Source organism: Schistocerca piceifrons, chromosome 7 (assembly GCF_021461385.2).
Source record: "Schistocerca piceifrons isolate TAMUIC-IGC-003096 chromosome 7, iqSchPice1.1, whole genome shotgun sequence".
NCBI classification, from domain to species: Eukaryota; Metazoa; Arthropoda; class Insecta; order Orthoptera; family Acrididae; genus Schistocerca; species Schistocerca piceifrons.
In genome coordinates this window covers 582,059,493-582,078,035 of record NC_060144.1, presented here as the reverse complement: position 1 = coordinate 582,078,035, position 18,543 = coordinate 582,059,493, and the positions used below count along the sequence as shown (strand labels likewise).

The following is an 18,543-nucleotide window of genomic DNA, read 5'->3' as shown; positions in this document are numbered from 1 at the left end:
AGGGGCGAGGGGGGGTAGAGGGGCGAGGGGGGTGGGGGGGGGGAAAGGGGCGAGGGGGGGAGAGGGGCGAAGGGGGGGAGAGGGGCGAGGGGGGGGAGAGGGGCGAGGGGGGGGAGAGGGGAGAGGGGGGGAGAGGGGTGGTAGAGGGGCGGGGGGGGAGAGGGGCGAGGGGGGGGAGAGGGGGGAGGGGGAGATGGTGAGAGGGGCGAGGGGGGGAGAGGGTGAGAGGGGCGAGGGGGGGAGAGGGTGAGAGGGGCGAGGGGGGGAGAGGGTGAGAGGGGCAAGGGGGTGAGAGGGGCGAGGGGGTGAGAGGGGCGAGGGGGGGAGAGGGGCGAGGGGGGAGAGGGGCGAGGGGGGAGAGGGGCGAGGGGGGAGAGGGGCGAGGGGGGAGAGGGGCGGGGAAGAGAGAGAGAGGGGGGGAGCCTAGAAATATTCTGTTTTGAAATACAAAAGGAACAGCATGCGAGTAAGGGCAAAAAGATTAAGTTTTCAATTCCCTCTTTCATCAGAGTTATAATCAGTAATACATTCAGATTTGAATACGAATAATCGGTTTCAATAACTGAGTCTTTTTAGGATTCCCGGACAATATTTAAACTTCGAGTATAGCGTGGTATAAAACTATTAAAAGGTGAAATGAAAGTGGAAAAATTAAGAAGTATAGTTTGTTGATTCGTGTACTTTATATATATATTTTTTATAAGAGGTCATTGTTTTCTCCTGCTCCTAAATTTACTGAATTAAGTTCATGATAACTGGACTTGACGCCTTACAAAAGCTACAAGTTACTGAAATAACAACCTTGTAGTTATGTATTTTTAACACCATTAAATGATTAAGAGAACACATTGATTAATGTCTAGTCAGGAGCATGATTTTAAATACTATGTATACATTTATAAAATGCATTTCTATGAGATTTCCATTACATATATCCACTGAGATTATTATATAGAAATCTGTAACAATTAAGGACAACTTGGTATACTTTCAAATGAAGATCTGCATACAGCTAATGACAGGTGCAGCAAATTATGCCATTTACCTAGTAGCTAATAACATATTTTAAATGCTAAAGTTGTTTTTAATAGTCAGAAGATAATATGGTCCATTTTATGCAACTATATTACCAGGAGAAAAATATCACTTCTGCACAGCCTTTATAATACTTATTCAATTCACAGTCGTTGCACCACACAGAAAAGTCATCAGCAAAAGGACACTGTGCAGCACCAACATATGCAACAACTTTAACATAACAGTCAGTTAGTATCATCTAAAAGAGTCATACTGGGTAACATTGTAAGTTCTTCAGCCTCTATTACTTCAGACTGTATTACATTTCCACTATGATCTACATCAGAGATTGTTATGAGAACTTTGTTGCTTCCAGTGTTGTTCTCTTCAAACTCCTTTTCATCTAGAACCTCATAAACTTCAAAACTTGCTGGCTCATTCTGTGCCCTGGAAGGCACCTTTCGCAAATGGTACCTTTTGTTTGACAAAGTCATCTGTTGCTCATCATGTGAAGAATCCCCTGAGATCATTTGAGTTACTTCAAGGCTTTCGTAGCGTACCAATTGCAGACGATACAAACCGTCCTCATGTTGACGATACCTGAAAAGCAAATTAAACAATTAGCTGTCTGGAGGTAACTAAATGCTTGATGGAAACATTAGAATTTCTTGCTACGTATGATACTATTACAGGTATGTCCGTTGGAGGAGATTTAATGTGTTTGCATTTATCAGGAACAGAAAGAGGGGTCAACAAATAACATTTCTAAAGAGAAATTATGTAGTGCAGATAGGGAACAATTCTATGCCAGTTCCAAAAAACAATTCAACAGCAATATTAATTCAAGGTTGAGATGGCAACATGATATAAAGGGCTCCACACTACGCTGACAACAGAGTACTTTCAAAGATGAACTGAAGCAGACTGTATATTGCTTAACAGTGACTGTCAATTTAAAATCAATAATCTGGAAGGTGGTCATCCTAGAATTCTGCCAATTGGCCTTCAAAATAAAATTACTAATTGCTTTGGTAATGAGCTTTATAGCCATAGAACCAATTCGCATATATTTTATTAATAATTTGAAATAATGTGTTGCATAAAATCTGACTTCTGCTCTGCTTCAGTGAAGTAAGTGATAAATGGAAATAAGTGTTACAAACTGTTTTCTGTTTGATGATGGGTGGCTTCAATAGTCAAAGAATTAACCTGTATGCCTCAGTGTATATACATTTACATGTTTATGGGGTAACGACAGGAAGGGCATCTGACCAACCTCTACCACTAACATTGCCATGTCCAGAATAACTTGCTGACCCTGTGTGAAGACAAGATAAGGCCAGGAAAAAGATGAAGATTCAGTGGGATACAGAGACCTGTCACAACACCAGGAGCACCTACACATTTCCAGTTTCTGATCTTGTAAGATTTTGCACAGCATCCATTCTACACTATCCTTTCCCTTCAACCCTTGTCAGAACAGGGAGCCACTGGCTCCAAGAGCTTGTGCATTTCCATAAATTATATGCATCTTTTCTCCTGCTGCCACTTGATCAATAGATGTTTGATCTATCAATATTGTATTCTACACTATCACATAGACAGAACATACAAAGAAAATAGAATAGTTACAGGGGGAGAAAATATGGACATGGCATACAAAAATAGGCAGAGCTTGAAATTAAGGTAGAGAAAACCGATGAAAATAAATAAATCACTTTTGTGATAACGGAGGTAGAAGTACTAGCCGCGCCGTCTTCCCGAGCGAGAAGGCGTGCTGGTCCCTGGCACGAATCCGCCCGGCAGATTAGTGTTGAGGTCCAGTGTGCCAGCCAGCCTGTGGATGGTTTTTAAGGCGGTTTTCAATCTACCTCAGCGAATAAAGGCTGGGTGCCTTTATTCCGCCTCAATTACACTATGTCGGCGATTGCTGCGCAAACACTGTCTCTATGTATGCGAACACCATAATAAGTCTACCACGCAAACATTTGGGTTGGTGGGTTGGGTTGGGAGAGGAGACCAGACAGCCAGGTCGTCAGTCTCATCGGATGAGGGAAGGAAGTCGGCCGTGCCCTTTCAAAGGAACCATCTCGGCATTTGCCTGGAGCGATTTAGGGAAATCACGGAAAACCTAAATCTGGACGGCCAGGACGCAGGATTGAACCGTCGTCCTCCCGAATGCGAGTCCAGTGTGCTAGCTACTGAGCCACCTCACTCGGTCAAACATTTAGGGTTACACTCATCTGGTATAAGAAGTTCCCAGGGGAGTCCACTGGGGACCGAACCGCACAATAACCCTGGATTCAATGTGGGGCGGTGGGGGGATGGGTGGGCTGCTGTGGCCTATTGTGGGGTTGTGAACCACTGAGGGCTACGGCTGGACGAAGCCTCTGTCGTTTCTAGGTCCCTGGTTTAAATACGCAATACACCCGGGCAAAAAACAGCTTAAAAAGAGGGAGTGGCTAAGGATGGTGAGAATAATTGGAAAAGGAAGAAGATATAAATGCAGTATACCTAGAAAATAAAGTACAAAAGGACAGAGGGGAAGAAGAGGAAATTTAGTTAAAGGACATTTCAGGTCTGAATCACATCTCATTGCAAGGTCCTGTAAGTAAGTGATCTAGAGCTGGAAAAAATGAAAGTTTTATTTTACGTACAAACACATGAAAATCAGTAGCAACTAAATTATGGTCGGTGTATAGTTTATCTTGACAGTATACATACATAAATAAAGTCAGAAAAATAAAGACTCTAATCAGTGAACACTAACAGTATTACATGATTATTCTCTGTACTTGAAATCAAGTAATTCATGGGACAACTGAAGAGTAAGGATCACCAAAAACAACTGGAAACAGTAAATATATGAAGAAAGCAAACAGAAACTTATGTTGAGTGGGCACCACATTTGAAAACGGAAATGATTAAAGCAGAAGGTAGAACAATATAAGATAAACTTGCAAAATCGCTGACAGAATGGCTGCAGAGGAAGGAATGCTGTAAAACTGTAACACTGCTGTGGTTATTCTCCTTCACCAAAAATCAAATGAATAAAACAAATGCTCCATCAGCATCCTCTTCCTTAATGTGTGCGTACGTTTATGTCTACAACTATACTCCAGAAGCCACCTTACGTTGTGCGGCACAGGGTACTTTGTATACCACTGTTGCTGCTTTCCCCTTTTCTGTTCCACTCACAAATAGTTTTAAAGGAAAAGACTGCATGTAAGCCTCCAAATGAACTATGCAAGCTCTTATCTCTCCAATTTTACCTTCATGTTCTTTTTGGGAGATATAAGTACAAGGAAGCAATGAACTGGTGGAGTCTTCCAGAAATATACAAAGGCAAAAATTTAATAGTAAACTGCACCATGACGCAGAATGTCTCTCTCGCAGACTCTGTTACTTTAGATGGCTTAGCATCTCCATGATAATTCCAAGCTTACTAAGTAAAGCTGTAATGAAATACACTGCTCTTCTTTGGATGTTCTCTGTTTTCCCTGTCAATCGTATCTGATATGGAATGATGATCAATATTCAAGTACTGGTCATATGAGGATGTTGTAAGCTATCTCCTTTGTGGTTTCATTCTTCAAATTCACCTCTGCCCCGCATCTGCCTTACCTACAGTAAGTTGTATGTGGTCATTCTACTTAAAATTTATCCGTACGCATACTTTTTGATTTTTTACTGATGTAACTGCTTCCAGTGACTGTTCTGGAATCATGTAATCATACAACAATGGGCCTTTCTGCCTATTTTTAAACAATATGCTTTATTCTTAATGTCAAGGATCAACCACCAATTCCTGCATCAAGTGCTGGACCTTTGCAGGTGTTTCTGCATTTCGCTGCAATATTTTAGCATTCCATAGCAGTTCCATACCTGTTGTATCAATACGAATTAACAGGGACAACAGAACACGACGAACTACCAGTACTCCAGAAGTGACTGCACTGCCCTGTTCTGCACTGACTACCACCACCTTACAGCAGTACCAGTTATTCTTCGTGTTTTACTGTCCGTGTTAATACATACTGATAAAACATATGTATGGTACTGGACTAATTAGGCACAGCTCCATAGAAAGGGCATGTAAAATTCCACCTTAAAAATAAAGTTGTTTGTAATGGGAAACAAAGCAATGCTTTCCGCTGACAGTGGGCACAGCATGAAAGAAAGCAGTCTTGTTTGGGCCGAATACAACTACACATTGTAAAAACGAGATCGCAATTATCTGCCAAAACATCAGGAAAAATGTGCCTGACAGCTGTTAAGAGAAACCACTGGTATAAGGTTCTGTTCCCTTCCCTTGGGGTACGCCCGAAATTACTTGTATGCTCGAAGATTTCTCTCTACTGAGAATGACATGCTGATTTCTGTTTACCAAGAACTCTCTAATCCTATCACTATGCTTGTATTTTGTTCATTAGCCAACAGTGCAGCATTGTATTGAACGTCTCCCGGAAGTCAAGGAACATGGCATCAACCTGGCTGCTGGTATCTGTTGCTTTGTGGGTCTTGTGCCGAACAGAGCAAGCTGAAAGTTGGGTTTCATACGGTCACTGTATTCAATAAAATTCATAGTTGAGTTACACTTTCCTAGAATTTGCCAACAGCCACTGTCACTTCAACCTTCTCCTTTTCCTTGATCCATTCTGCTCCTGATAACACTAAACATGGCTTCAAGTGTGCTAAGCTACTCTATATTATTCTAAATGCCTTTTACTATCAGCATTGCCATTGCCATCATCATCATCATCATCATCATCGTCATCGTAGCTGTCATCAGTGTCGCCGTTGTTATCATCATCTACATAATTACTGAGAATATCTTTTGTATATGCTGTTCCTGACCAGATGTAAGAAAAAGACTTAAGGCCCTAATTTGGTCACACTAAACAGGCAATAAATAAATAAATAAACAAACAGTCCTGTCTGGGGCAGACATTGTCCACTATTGGTCTATGCATGCTTTAATGCTCCAGCAGCTTTTCACTCACTGAGCTTAGAAAAATTCTGACCTTTGTGGTCACTCTTGTGACCAAAGTATACACCACTCCTTTGCACTCTTTCTTAATTACTGAGTGAAGTGGCACAGTGGTTAGCACACTGGGGTCACATTCGGGAGGATAATGGTTCAAACCCACGTTCGGCCATCCTGATCTAGGTTATCTGTGATTTCCCTAGATTGCACCTTGCAAATGCCAGGATGATTCTTTTGAAAGGGTGTAGCTGATTTCCTTCCTCATCTTTGAATCAGTTTGAGCTTTTGCTCGGTCTCTTATGACCTTGATGTTGATGTGATGTTAAACACTTATCTTCCTTCCTTCTCTTACATATTTCTTTTATCTTATTCTACATATTCTCCACATTCGGATCCATTTGGGTCATTCTTCCGACTTCCCACATGCTTCAAGTTGCATAAACATTTGTTTTTTTTTTGTTTTCAGGCACAAAACAAAAAATGTTCAAATGGCTCTGGGCACTATGGGACTTAACATCTGAGGTCATCAGTCCCCACACAAAAACAACGAAGGTCATATGCACCCATGTCAGAATCATAAAACACGAAGATAAAAAAAAAAGGAGTTAAAAAAAAATCACACGTTAAGCTGAATCGATGGGAGGAAAGATAGCTAAAAACAGGTATTTGGAGAAAGGGCCATAAATTACGCCATAGAAAAACAGAGATCCTTAACTAAATTAAATGTACCTTGCCATATTGCTACAACTGATAAAAAGTAAAACGCGGTCGACAACCTGCACGTCGTCTGCTAAAACGGTCAATAACTCATATGGTAAACGTAGACTGGAACATATATGGTTAAAAAAAAAAGGGCATTTTATCAGGAAATTACAAACTGTCAAAGGTTGAGGGCAATGAGCCAAAGTGGTGGGGTGCACCACTTAACAAATGGCAATGTCTAAAAAGACAGTGCCAAAAATGCTCCACATTCGGATCCATTTGGGTCATTCTTTCCACATGCTTCAAGTTGCATAAACATTTGATCTCCTCACAGCGAGAGGGCCGAGAGAAGGTCATCCAAGTGGCTGGGAGAGGTTTAATTTCCCGAAGTTTGTTCCCATGAAGGGAGGACCAGTGGTGATGCCAAAGTGACATCACATGCTGACAGATAGCAAGACGAGATCATCGGAGAGAATGGAAGAATTAGTGGGCGGACCAATGTGACCAGGAGCCCACAAACATCACAGTGGCTCTATCAAGAGTGCGCAAGTGACAGCTTTCCTGGACGTGTTACACTAAGGGATGGATGGTGTACAGCAACCAGTGTCACTGAATGGCACTGCGAGTCGGAGCAGATGACACAGTAGAGAAGCCTGTGTGTTTGGATGTACTGGATGGCCTGATACAGGGTGACAAGCTTTGCTGTAAATACTGAGCAGTATTCTGGAAGCCCATACCGAAAAACATCGGTGCCAATGACGAAGGCACACCCGACACCACGGTCAGTCCGAGAGCCATCAGTGTACACAAACATACTATCGTGAAGTTCTGTATGAAATTTGTGAAACTGAAGACGATAGAGCAAGGCTGGAGTAGTGTCCTTAGGAAGCGAATAAAGGCCAAATTGAACACAGGCTGCCACATGAAGCCAAGGTGGTCAAGGGTTCACACCCATTGGGAAAGTGGCAGGTAGCGCGAAGTTAAGCTGCTGGAGCAAGAGTTGAAAACGAACCCCAGCAAGTAACAGAGAAGAGGGACGCGCCCCATACTGGTGATCAAAGGTGTCATCGAACTAGGAGGCATAGGATGGATGGTCAGTCATGGCAGACAAATGGCATGCATATCTGCTGAGGAGGAAGGCACTGTGGTATGATAGCGGTAGTTTGGCAGCTTCTGCATACTGACTCTCCACCGGGCTTGTGTAAAAGGTGCCAGTGGCCAAACAGAGCCCACTATGATAAACTGTATTGAGATGGCGTAAGATGGACAGATAAGCAGATGCATAAATGAAACACCCATAGTCTAATTTTGAATGGACAGTGGACCTAGAAACAGAGGAGGGTGGTCCGATCCGCTCTCCAGAGAGTACCTCTGAGGATATGTAAGACACTGAGGGACCTCGTAAAGCGGGCGGCCAGGTAAGACATGTTGGAGGATCAAGAAAGATTCCTATCAAGCATGAGCACCAGGAATTTCGTACTGTCAAGGAATGGAAGAGTAACGGGCTCCAGACATAAGTGAGGTGGAAGAAACCAATTGCGTGCCAGAAATTGATACAAACTGTTTTGTCAGTGGAGAAGCGAAAGCCATTGTCGATGTTCCATGAGTAAAAATGATTGACACATTGCTGAAGATGCCGCTCAATGAGACAAGTCCGTGAAGAACTTCAATAGATGGCAAAATTCTCAGCGAAAAGGAGCCGGAGATGCCTGGCAGGAGACAGGTCATAAAAGGGTTAATGGTGATTGCAAAGAGGACAACGCTCACGACATAACCCTGAGGCACACCATTTTCCTGGATACATGTGTCTGACAAGGTAGAACCCACATGTATCTTGAAAACTCTGTCTTTTAAAAATTCCTGAAGGAAATGGGGTATGCGGAAACAGAAACCCTATGTGTAGAGAGTATTGAGGATACCAGTCGTGCAGCAGGTGTCGTAGGCTTTTCTCCAAACCTTAAAACATCATCATAGTCTGGTATTTTCGCAAAAAACCATTCATGACATGGGTTGACAAGGTGACGAGATAGTCAACTGCCGAATGGAACACTCAAAATTGCGTGACTCGAGCCACAATACCAGTCGCGCATGTGTCATATGTTCCATCACCTTGCAAACATAGCTGGTGAGAGAAATGATGCGAGAACTAGCCCTTACTGGGCTTAGGTATGGGTATGACAGTGGCTTCATGCCAGCATCTGGAAAATGTGCCCTCTGTGCAGATGTGATTGTAAGTATGAAGAAGGGTGTGTGTGCCCACAAGAGAGAGGTTCTGCAACATCTGAGTACGAACACTGTCTAGTCCTGGGATGGAGAATCAGAATTAAGTGAGAGCACAATCTAGCTCACTCACAGTAAAGGCGGCATGGTAGCACTCACAATTCTGAGGAGAAAAGGGTATCGCCCGATCCTCTTCCACTCGTTTCCGATGAAGGAAGGCAGGGCGATAGTGGCAGGAGCTTGAAATCTCCACAAAATAGTGGCCCAAGGCGTTGGAGATAGTAATAGGGTCCACTATGACATTGTGTGCTACTGTCAGGCTGGAAACTGGGGAATGGACCTTGATCCCAGAGAGCCATCGGATGTTGGTCCACACAATGGAAGAGGGAATGGAACTGTTAAAAGAACTAGTAAATGAAATCCAGCAAGTTTTTTTGCCATCCCAAAAAACACAAAGACACTGTGCATGCACCTGTTTATAAAAATGCAATTTGCAATCGTAGGACGATGGTTAAAAGTGTGAAGAGCACGTCTCCGCGCACGAATGGCATCATGGCACACCTCAGTTCACCAAGGGACCAGGAGACAGCACAGTAAAGAGGAAGTGCAAGGAATGGAATGTTCTGCAGCAGTAAGCATAACATTTCTAAGATATTCTACCTGGTCATCACAACTGGAGGTATACGATTCGTAGAAGATCGCCAGGGAGAAGTAAAGCCTTGGCAGTTGGCCTTATGAAACTGCCATTTGGGTGTGCACATAGGTGGGGTAGGAGTCAGCAAACAGACAGCACATGGGAAATGGTTGCTCGAGCATGGGTCAGACAATGGACCACACGAGACAATGGGCAAGCTGGGCAGTGCAGAGGGAGATGTCCAAATGGGAATAGGTGTGTGTGGAGTCTGAAAGAAACATGGGTGCTCCCGTGTTAAGGCAATGAGGTGAAATTGATTGAGAAGGTCAGCCAAGAGAGCATCTCCGTGACAGGTTCTGGAAGGGCCCCAAACGGGATGGTGTGCACTAGAGTCACCAAGCAGCAGAAAGGGGCGAGGGAGTGGCCCAATAAGCTGAGGAAGTCTGCCCTGGTAACAATGAACGACTGAGAGATAAAAACGATACAAGGGGAAAAGGTCATGTCTGGAAGGTATAGGCAAACTGCAACAGCTTGAAGCCGGGTAGTCAGGGAGATGGGTTGACAATCCTGGACGGGCAGCACGACTCCCCCATGAGCTGGAATGCTGTCCTCTTTGTTGGATTGAAGGCCATGAATGTTCCATAGGAGGAGAGTCATGATGATGAAAGGGGAGAAGGGAAAAAATGAAGGATTGTTACCCTGGCAGCTGCAGAGTGTCAGCCTTTGAGGACTGACTGGTACAAGGCATAGAGGCTGGAGGATCCTGCTCCATGAGATCTACAGAGGCATTGGTATTCTCCTCCTGTTGGTCTGCAGAGTCCAGGGTAGATAAACGGTTGTGGTGCACACCAGCAACACGGACGTCAGCAGGGCGAGGCTATCACGTGGCGATGCCATCGAAGAGGATCTCCGAGTCAGTGAAGGAAAAGACCGTTTGCCTTTGTTTGACTTCTCTGAGACTTTCCGGTTAGTAGAGGGAGGCTCAGACGTTGGTTGGCTGGAGAGACGTAAGAAGTCTTCGCAGGAGTATTCCTTCTGTCTTTTCCAACCTGCTGGTTGTTTAACAGGTGACTTTGCCTCATGAGGTGAAAGTTTGGTGGCTTGTTCCACAGCTGGAAGAGGAGAGGGGTCGGTACCATGACACTGGGCAATTTTACAACCGCGGTGTTAAATTTGATGTGACGTGTCTGTGTGGCCACATCCTTCGGGAGCAAGAAGCAGCAAGAACAGTACTGTAAGTGGCAAATGGTGGAACGCAGGGTTTCCAACTAGCTAACAACTTGCGAGCAACCGGGTAACACACTTTTTCCTTCACTCGGCTTCTGTACGGCCCACTCATCGAGACACGTGGGACAATCTCGGGAGGAGGCGGCACGGCCACCACTGGAGTTGATAAAGTGCAGAGAAGGAGGCGGTCAATCGCCCTCACGAGCACCCCTACCAAAAGCTACACATTTGGCCGAGTGTTCACAGGACACTGTAGTGTGGTTGTAACGATGACACTGGTAACAGCGCATCAGGTTTGGAATGTACAGTCTGACTCTGATAATTCCACAACCTGGTTTGATCTTTGACACACACACACCACTTTATCAAAAGTGAGGAAAAAGAGTGCATGTGGGCACTAAGGAGGCTTCTACCTTTTTTATCACCCGATGGACTGCAATGACACCCTGATCAGAGAAGCACATTTGGATTTCTGTCTGTCAGACTATCGAGCGGCCTAGTGTTGGAAAGAATTCAGAGTTCAATGGGCCTCAACACGAACATGATAGCAGTGGAGGAGTGAAGCTGAAAGCAGTTGTTGTTCTTCAGAATCAGAAGAGGCAAATAACGGATTTACTGTAGCAAAGGACTGACCGTCTTCATTACATGAAACCGTGACGATCCGTGGTGCAGATGGAAGGGTCTTTGAATCATTAGCCTCATTCTGTTTATGTTTTGTAAACGCTGACTATGAAGAAGATGATTAGCTCATTGTGAGAAAATCCCCAATGATTGCCAGCATCTCCAATGGCATGCTCCTTCCGACTGGGGGCCCTCTTCAGACTGTGGTGAACCCGCCTTAGGTGGTTGTTCACCACACCTCAAGCCACACCTCCTGAACACATGACAAGAGGTACCAATCAGCAATTTGGGAAGGTAGCAGCTCAGGCAATCTCTCCTCCTTGGGCCTGACCTGTACCAGGGGTATGTGCAAACCCTACCCATCAACCTGGGGTGGGAATTCTGCGTTACCCAGTCACCTTTTATGCGTCAGATGGCATTCGGGAGTGCACAGGGAGGAAGGAGAAAAAGAGAAACCTTAAATGCAGAAGTGGGGGAAGGATAGGAGAAGGGGAATGGAAAAAAGGCGGGGGAGGGGGAGATGAAAAACAGTGGAGAGACTGTTTTGATATTGACTACTGAAACTACAGAACACATTTCCAAAAACACGCCAGACATGTTCCCCAAGGCAGGGGAAAAAGAACAACAGGAGGAGATAGATAAGCAGCACGGAAGGTAAAAGATGTTGCAAAGGCTTGGGCCCTGTGGTAGCCAAGCATGAACCTGCCAAAGAGGGGTGAGCCCCCTGGGGGACATAAACATTTGTGCTGATAATGCGAGTGATACAAATTTCTGTTGGTGTATGTACTGTGCTGTCGCTCCATGATAAAAACATGTTTCTTGTTACTTTACGTTAGACCTTCACACACTATAATCCAAAAACTGAAGAAAAGAGAAAAGACATACCTAAATCTCTTATGCCCTGAAGGCCATCTCAAGTCATGTTCTCGAAAGACATGTTTCGTGAGTGATGCACCACGCTGATACTGCCTGTCGCACAAATGGCAGCAATACAGTGGTTCATGTTGACCTTCGTGAACCTAAGAAGCACAGGACAAATTAGTGAAGTCTTAGCAAATGTATTTTAAACTGTATATATATTTTATCCATTTTCAGGATAAGTTCTTGCTGGATCAATCACAATAAAACAAGTATAACTGACATAAAACCTAGAAATATCTATAAGAAATTTAATGCTGATAGGGGAAATACAATTATATTAGAGTTTCTTTCTTACAATAGGTACTGGAAGATGGCATTTTAATAGGTAGACCAACTGCAAACATGAACCAATACTTGATTCTGCAGTTTCTTAATGTCACACATTCTAAGTTTTTCCACATGTATATGATTTCTTTGGCTCCAAATGCTTGAGAGCAATTTTCACAGACTCCACCACATCTAACTTTACCATTTATTTCATTCTGTCCAATTATTATTTATTTATTTATACGCAAATTACATAAACCCTGTATAACTGTAAATTTCATAGAAGATGGAAAAGGCGAAAGTACAGTTAATTTTCAATAACAATGGCAGGGAAAATAACACAAAAAATTCCCGTATTTTTCTAGATATCCCGGTTAAAAAATATACTTTTCCCCAGGAGAAAATACACTTTTTCCATGCTAAGTGACATTAGGTTTTCCACAGATTTTTCCTCGGAACTGTAAAACTTATGAATGCTTTGAATAGTTAATGTTTTATACACTGGCATAGAACGTCTCAGTACCTTAGGGAAGAGAAGTTTTGGAAAGACCTTTGATGTGCAGCAACATATATGCCGCATATTTTCGTATTATGAAAGAATAAATTCGAACTCCACAAAACACGGCGTGTTAGTTTCCAAAGCATTGAAATTGAGATTGTGATGCCCTTTTGTAAGCCAATGATATCTCATACCACGTGATCTCGCTAGCTGATGACAGCAGATATTCAGAGCATAAGACATGCATAGATGTCAGCCAATAGCAAGACCACTGTTAAGTAGTGCGAACACACAAAGAGGAACAGTTAATGGTTTACATTGATATACATAGTGTAGCTACAAGAAAAGCTAAGCTTTCACATATAATATTGGTCTCAAAGATTAATGAGCTACAAGAGAAGCTAAGCTTTCACATGTGATACTGATATTTTTTGCGTGTGTAATCCTTAAGATACATAACACAAATGTGCCAGTAAATTTTAAATAATGACATAAATGTCTGGTCTTCTGGGCTTGAAATTCTTTTAAGTGGCTGGTCCTGAAAGTGTTAAGTTTTAAACAAGAGCCAAAGGCACCGTGGTTTACGAAATTCATCCCACATTCTCACACGTAATGTAATTCATCTTGCGTAAAAGGAAGTTTAATTTGAAAGTAACGCTTCTCAAACCACCATTCGCAATACTTTCCTGAGACTGTTACAAATAGGTTTGTTTTAACATTTGCCAAAGAGCACCAGAAAATTGGCATTATTGTGTGTGTGTGTGTGTGTGTGTGTGTGTGTGTGTGTGTGTGTGTGTGTGTGTGTATAATGCATTAAGAGCTGTTACATTACGCCATAAAAGAAGCAGGACATCAGAGGATACTCCAAGAGCATCGGAATTTCGTAAACCACACTAAACTGCACAATTCGGCTTTAAGCGCACATTGGTTTGTCCAGATTCACAATGAAGTAGGCCCTACCTGATACTAAGCTTTTCACTTTGATTTTTGGGAAGTAAATTTTCTTGGAGTACCAGTATTGTACTATCACGTGTTTGGTTCTTTATCATGGCATAATACCGTACATGGCAGAAGGCGAAAACGTGCGCTTGAAATTCAGTGAACAATTGGAACTAGCCAATATTGTGGAGTGAAACATTTAGTTTCAAACGAATTAATTGCCTCAGCAGAAAAGATTGTTGTTGTTGTTGTCTTCAGTCCTGAGAATGGTTTGATGCAGCTCTCCATGCTACTCTATCCTGTGCAAGCTTCTTCATCTCCCAGTACCTACTGCAAGCAACATCCTTCTGAATCTGCTAAGTGTATTCATCTCTTGGTCTCCCTCTACGATTTTTACCCTCCACGCTGCCCTCCAATACTAAATTGGTGAGCCCTTTATGCCTCAGAATATGTCCTACCAAGCGATCCCTTCTTCTAGTCAAGTTGTGCCACAAATTTCTCGTCTCCCCAACTCTATTAAATACCTCCTCATTAGTTATGTGATCTACCCAACTAATCTTCAGCATTCTTCTGTAGCACCACATTTCGAAAGCTTCTATTCTCTTCTTGTCCAAACTATTTATCGTCCATGCTTCACTTCCATACATGGCTACACTCCATACAAATACTTTCAGAAACGACTTCCTGACAATTAAATCTATACTCGATGTTAACAAATTTCTCTTCTTCAGAAACGCTTTCCTTGCCATAGCCAGTCTACATTTTATATCCTCTCTACTTCGACCATCATCAGTTATTTTGCTCCCCAAATACCAAAACTCCTTTACTACTTTAAGCGCCTCATTTCCTAATCTAATTCCCCCAGCATCACTCGATTTAATTCGACTACATTCCATTATCCTCGTTTTGCTTTTGTTGATGTTCATCGTATACCCTCCTTTCATGACACTGTCCATTCCGTTCAACTGCTCTTCCAAGTCCATTGCTGTCTCTGATAGAATTACAATGTCATCGGCGAACCTCAAAGTTTTTATTTCTTCTCCATGGATTTTAATACCTACTCCAAATTTTTCTCTTGTTTCCTTTACTGCTTGCTCAATATACAGATTGAATAACATCGGGGAGAGGATACAACCCTGTCTCACTCCCTTCCCAACCACTGCTTCCCTTTCAGGCCCCTCCACTCTTATAACTGCTATCTGGTTTCTGTACAAATTGTAAATAGCCTTTCGCTCCCTGTATTTTACCCCTGCCACCTTTAGAGTTTGAAAGAGTGTATTCCAGTCAACATTGTCAAAAGCTTTCTCGAAGTCTACAAATGCTGGAAAAGTAGGTTTGACTTTCCTTAATCTTTCTTGTAAGATAAGTCGTAATGTCAGTATTGCCTCACGTGTTCCAACATTTCTACGGAATCCAAACTGATCTTCCCCAAGGTCGGCTTCTACCAGTTTTTCCATTCGTCTGTACAGAATTCGCATTAGTATTTTGCAGCTGTGACTTATTAAACTGATAGTTCAGTAATTTTCACATCTGTAAACACCTGCTTTCTTTGGGATTGGAATTATTATATTCTTATTATATTCTTCTTGAAGTCTGAGGGTATTTCGCCTTTCTCATACATCTTGCTCACCAGATGGTAGAGTTTTGTTAGGACTAGCTCTCCCAAGGCTGTCAGTAGTTCTAATGGAATGTTGTCTACTCCCGGAGCCTTGTTTCGACTCAGGTCTTTCAGTGCTCTGTCAAACTTTTCATGCAGTATCATATCTCCCATTTCATCTTCATCTACATCCTCTTCCATTTCCATAATATTGTCCTCGAGTACATCGCTCTTGTATAGACCCTCTATATACTCCTTCCACCTTTCTGCTTTCCCTTTTTTGCTGAGAACTGGGTTTTTGTCTGAGCTCTAGATATTCATACAAGTGGTTCTCTTATTTCCAAAGGTCTCTTTAATTTTCCTGTAGGCAGTATCTATCTTACCCCTAGTGAGATAAGCCTCTACATCCTTACGTTTGTCCTCTAGCCATCCCTGCTTAGCCATTTTGCACTTCCTGTCGATCTCATTTTTGAGATGTTTGTATTCCTTTTTGCCTGCTTCATTTACTGCATTTTTATATTTTCTCCTTTCATCAATTAAATTCAATATTTCTTTTGTTACCCAAGGATTTCTACTAGCCCTTGTTTAGTCGGTTTATCCAGGTCCCATTTCCTTGAATTCCCACCTTTTTGCAGTTTGTTCAGCATGAAATTACACTTTCCTACATTTAGAGCAACCCGCTATTCATCACACCAAATAGAAATTCTGTCCAAGTCATTCTGTATCCTCCCACAGTCACACAACAATACTTTCGTGTATACTATAGTGTCATCAGCGAACAGTTGCAGATTTGCCCCTCACTCTGTCAAACCATTTATGTATACAGATAACAGGAGGGTCCCACTCCTGACAATACCTTCATCTCTGATGAACACTTGCCATCCACAACAACATACTGGGTTCTATTATTTAAGAAGGTTTTGCGGCATTCACATGTCTGAGAATGTATTCTATATGCTTGGATCTTTGTTAACAGTCTACAGCACTGTATCAAATGCTTTCTGGAAATCTAGGAATATGGACTGTGCCTATTGCCCATAAAGCTTGTTTCAATGGCTGTACTGCAAGAAAAAAAAGCAAGCAGAGTTTCGCACAACCCTTGCTTTCTAAATCTGTGCTGATTTGCAGCCAGAAGTTTTATTGTGTCAAGGAAATTTATTATATTTGAACTTACAAACCGATGTTAAGGATATTGGCCTGTAATTTGCAGGTCTGTTCCTTTACCCTTCTTACATATGGGAGTCACCTACATCTTTTTCCAGTTGCTTGTGACTTTGTGCTGGGAAAGAGATTCATGACAAATACTATGTAAGTATAGCATCATTGCCGAAGAACATTCTCTGTAAAATCAAATTAGTATTCCATCCAGACCTGACGACTTATATGTTTTTAACTCTTTCAGTTGCTTCTCAGTGCCAAGGTTGCCATGCCTATTTCCTCCGTAAATGAGTCTGTGACAGTCAACTGATGGTATGTATGTACAATCGTCCTGCATGAATGATCTTTAAGACTTCAGCTTCCTTTTGATGCCTTCTACTGCCACAGCAGACTGGTGAACAAGTGAATAAATAGAAACTTTCGACCTGCTTAGTGATTTTACGTAGAACCAGAATTTATTTGGTTCTTTGCAAAATGTTTCACAACAGCTGACACTTTCATGTTCTGTTTTTGAACCAGGAACTTCTCCAGAGCACAATTTACAATATGTTAAAACTATGTAAATAATTCCTCTACATATTGGAAGTAAATGATACCCATTCATTGTTTAAATAGTATGCTAGTAACTGCCTGTCTTCTGTTTCCAGCATGAAAACTCTTTAAGCCCTCTTGATGGATTTGGTTTACTGGTACAAAATGGTTCAAATGGCTCTGAGCACTATGGGACTTAACATCAGTGGTCATCAGTCCCCTAGAACTTAGAACTACTTAAACCTAACTAACCTAAGAACGTTCACACACATCTTTTTTTTTTTTTTTTTTTAATTCCCGAGGCAGGATTCGAACCTGCGACCATAGTTTACTGGCACAGTTGATACCTGTCTCACTCCTCATTATCCCAGACTGTCTTCATTTTACTACAGGGTTGGTAGATTTTGGAGTCTTCAACAATGAGAAGAACTTGCAAAGAGGAAGCCACTATCTTCTCTGACTGTTATTAGCTATTTTGTACAACAAGCTTATCAGACAGCCTTGAAGTTTGATGGTCTCTCAAGAACTCAATGAATTTTGGATTATTTTGCTAAGTGAATTAATCAATTTGGACATATCTGAATGCACAAGATTAGCGTGAAACAAGTGACCAGTTGTGATTTTCACCCACACTGATACTTCACTAACATATTTCTCTTCCCAGTGTATTTCTTTCAATTCACTTGTTTTCTGATGTCTCACTTGATTTACTTCAATGTCAACCACTATTTCAATTACTGTATAATAATTCATTCTAATTAATTTCCCTCCGACGATTTTACAACATTTATTTTCCAGTGTATTGCTATGGGTGTCATCAAAATTATGCTGTGGATAAGGGCAGTATGAATGAGAGTTTAACTTTGCAGTATATTATTACTTTGATTTTGCTACTACCGTTTATCTTAGACACTAAGATAGCCATGTACCACAAGGCTCCTTTTCTATTAAAAGTTCTGGTACAAGACAATATTTTATCCACAATGAACTCATTAGAAGTTCTATTTGCTTCTTATCCTATTTTAAGTGATTCTTTTATTCAGGTACTTACCCTTGCAATATGTTTCTTCATACCCACACGGCTGCGACATGAGACATTACATCCTTCAACTGAACAATGATATAAATTTCCTGAAAAATGTGTGTGCATATGTACTCTTATGTCTGCCAGAGTTTTTGCCCTGTTAAAAAATATCACTAAACTTTAGATTTTGAAATTTAGT

At 42.0% G+C, this 18,543-nt stretch overlaps 1 protein-coding gene across 1 annotated transcript in view; it reads right to left on the bottom strand.

Moving 5' to 3' along the window:
- Positions 1–712: 712 nt before the first annotated feature.
- The window catches only part of LOC124804891 (histone H4 transcription factor), a 94,915-nt gene continuing 77,084 nt past the window's right edge, over positions 713–18,543 (bottom strand). Inside the window, exons 7-9 of the mRNA XM_047265264.1 lie at positions 18,372–18,501; positions 12,294–12,427; positions 713–1,617 (exon numbers count right to left, since the gene is read on the bottom strand). Coding sequence (XP_047121220.1) covers positions 1,263–1,617; positions 12,294–12,427; positions 18,372–18,501 — 619 coding nt within the window. The 3' untranslated portion in view covers positions 713–1,262. The remainder of the gene's footprint in view (positions 1,618–12,293; positions 12,428–18,371; positions 18,502–18,543) is intronic.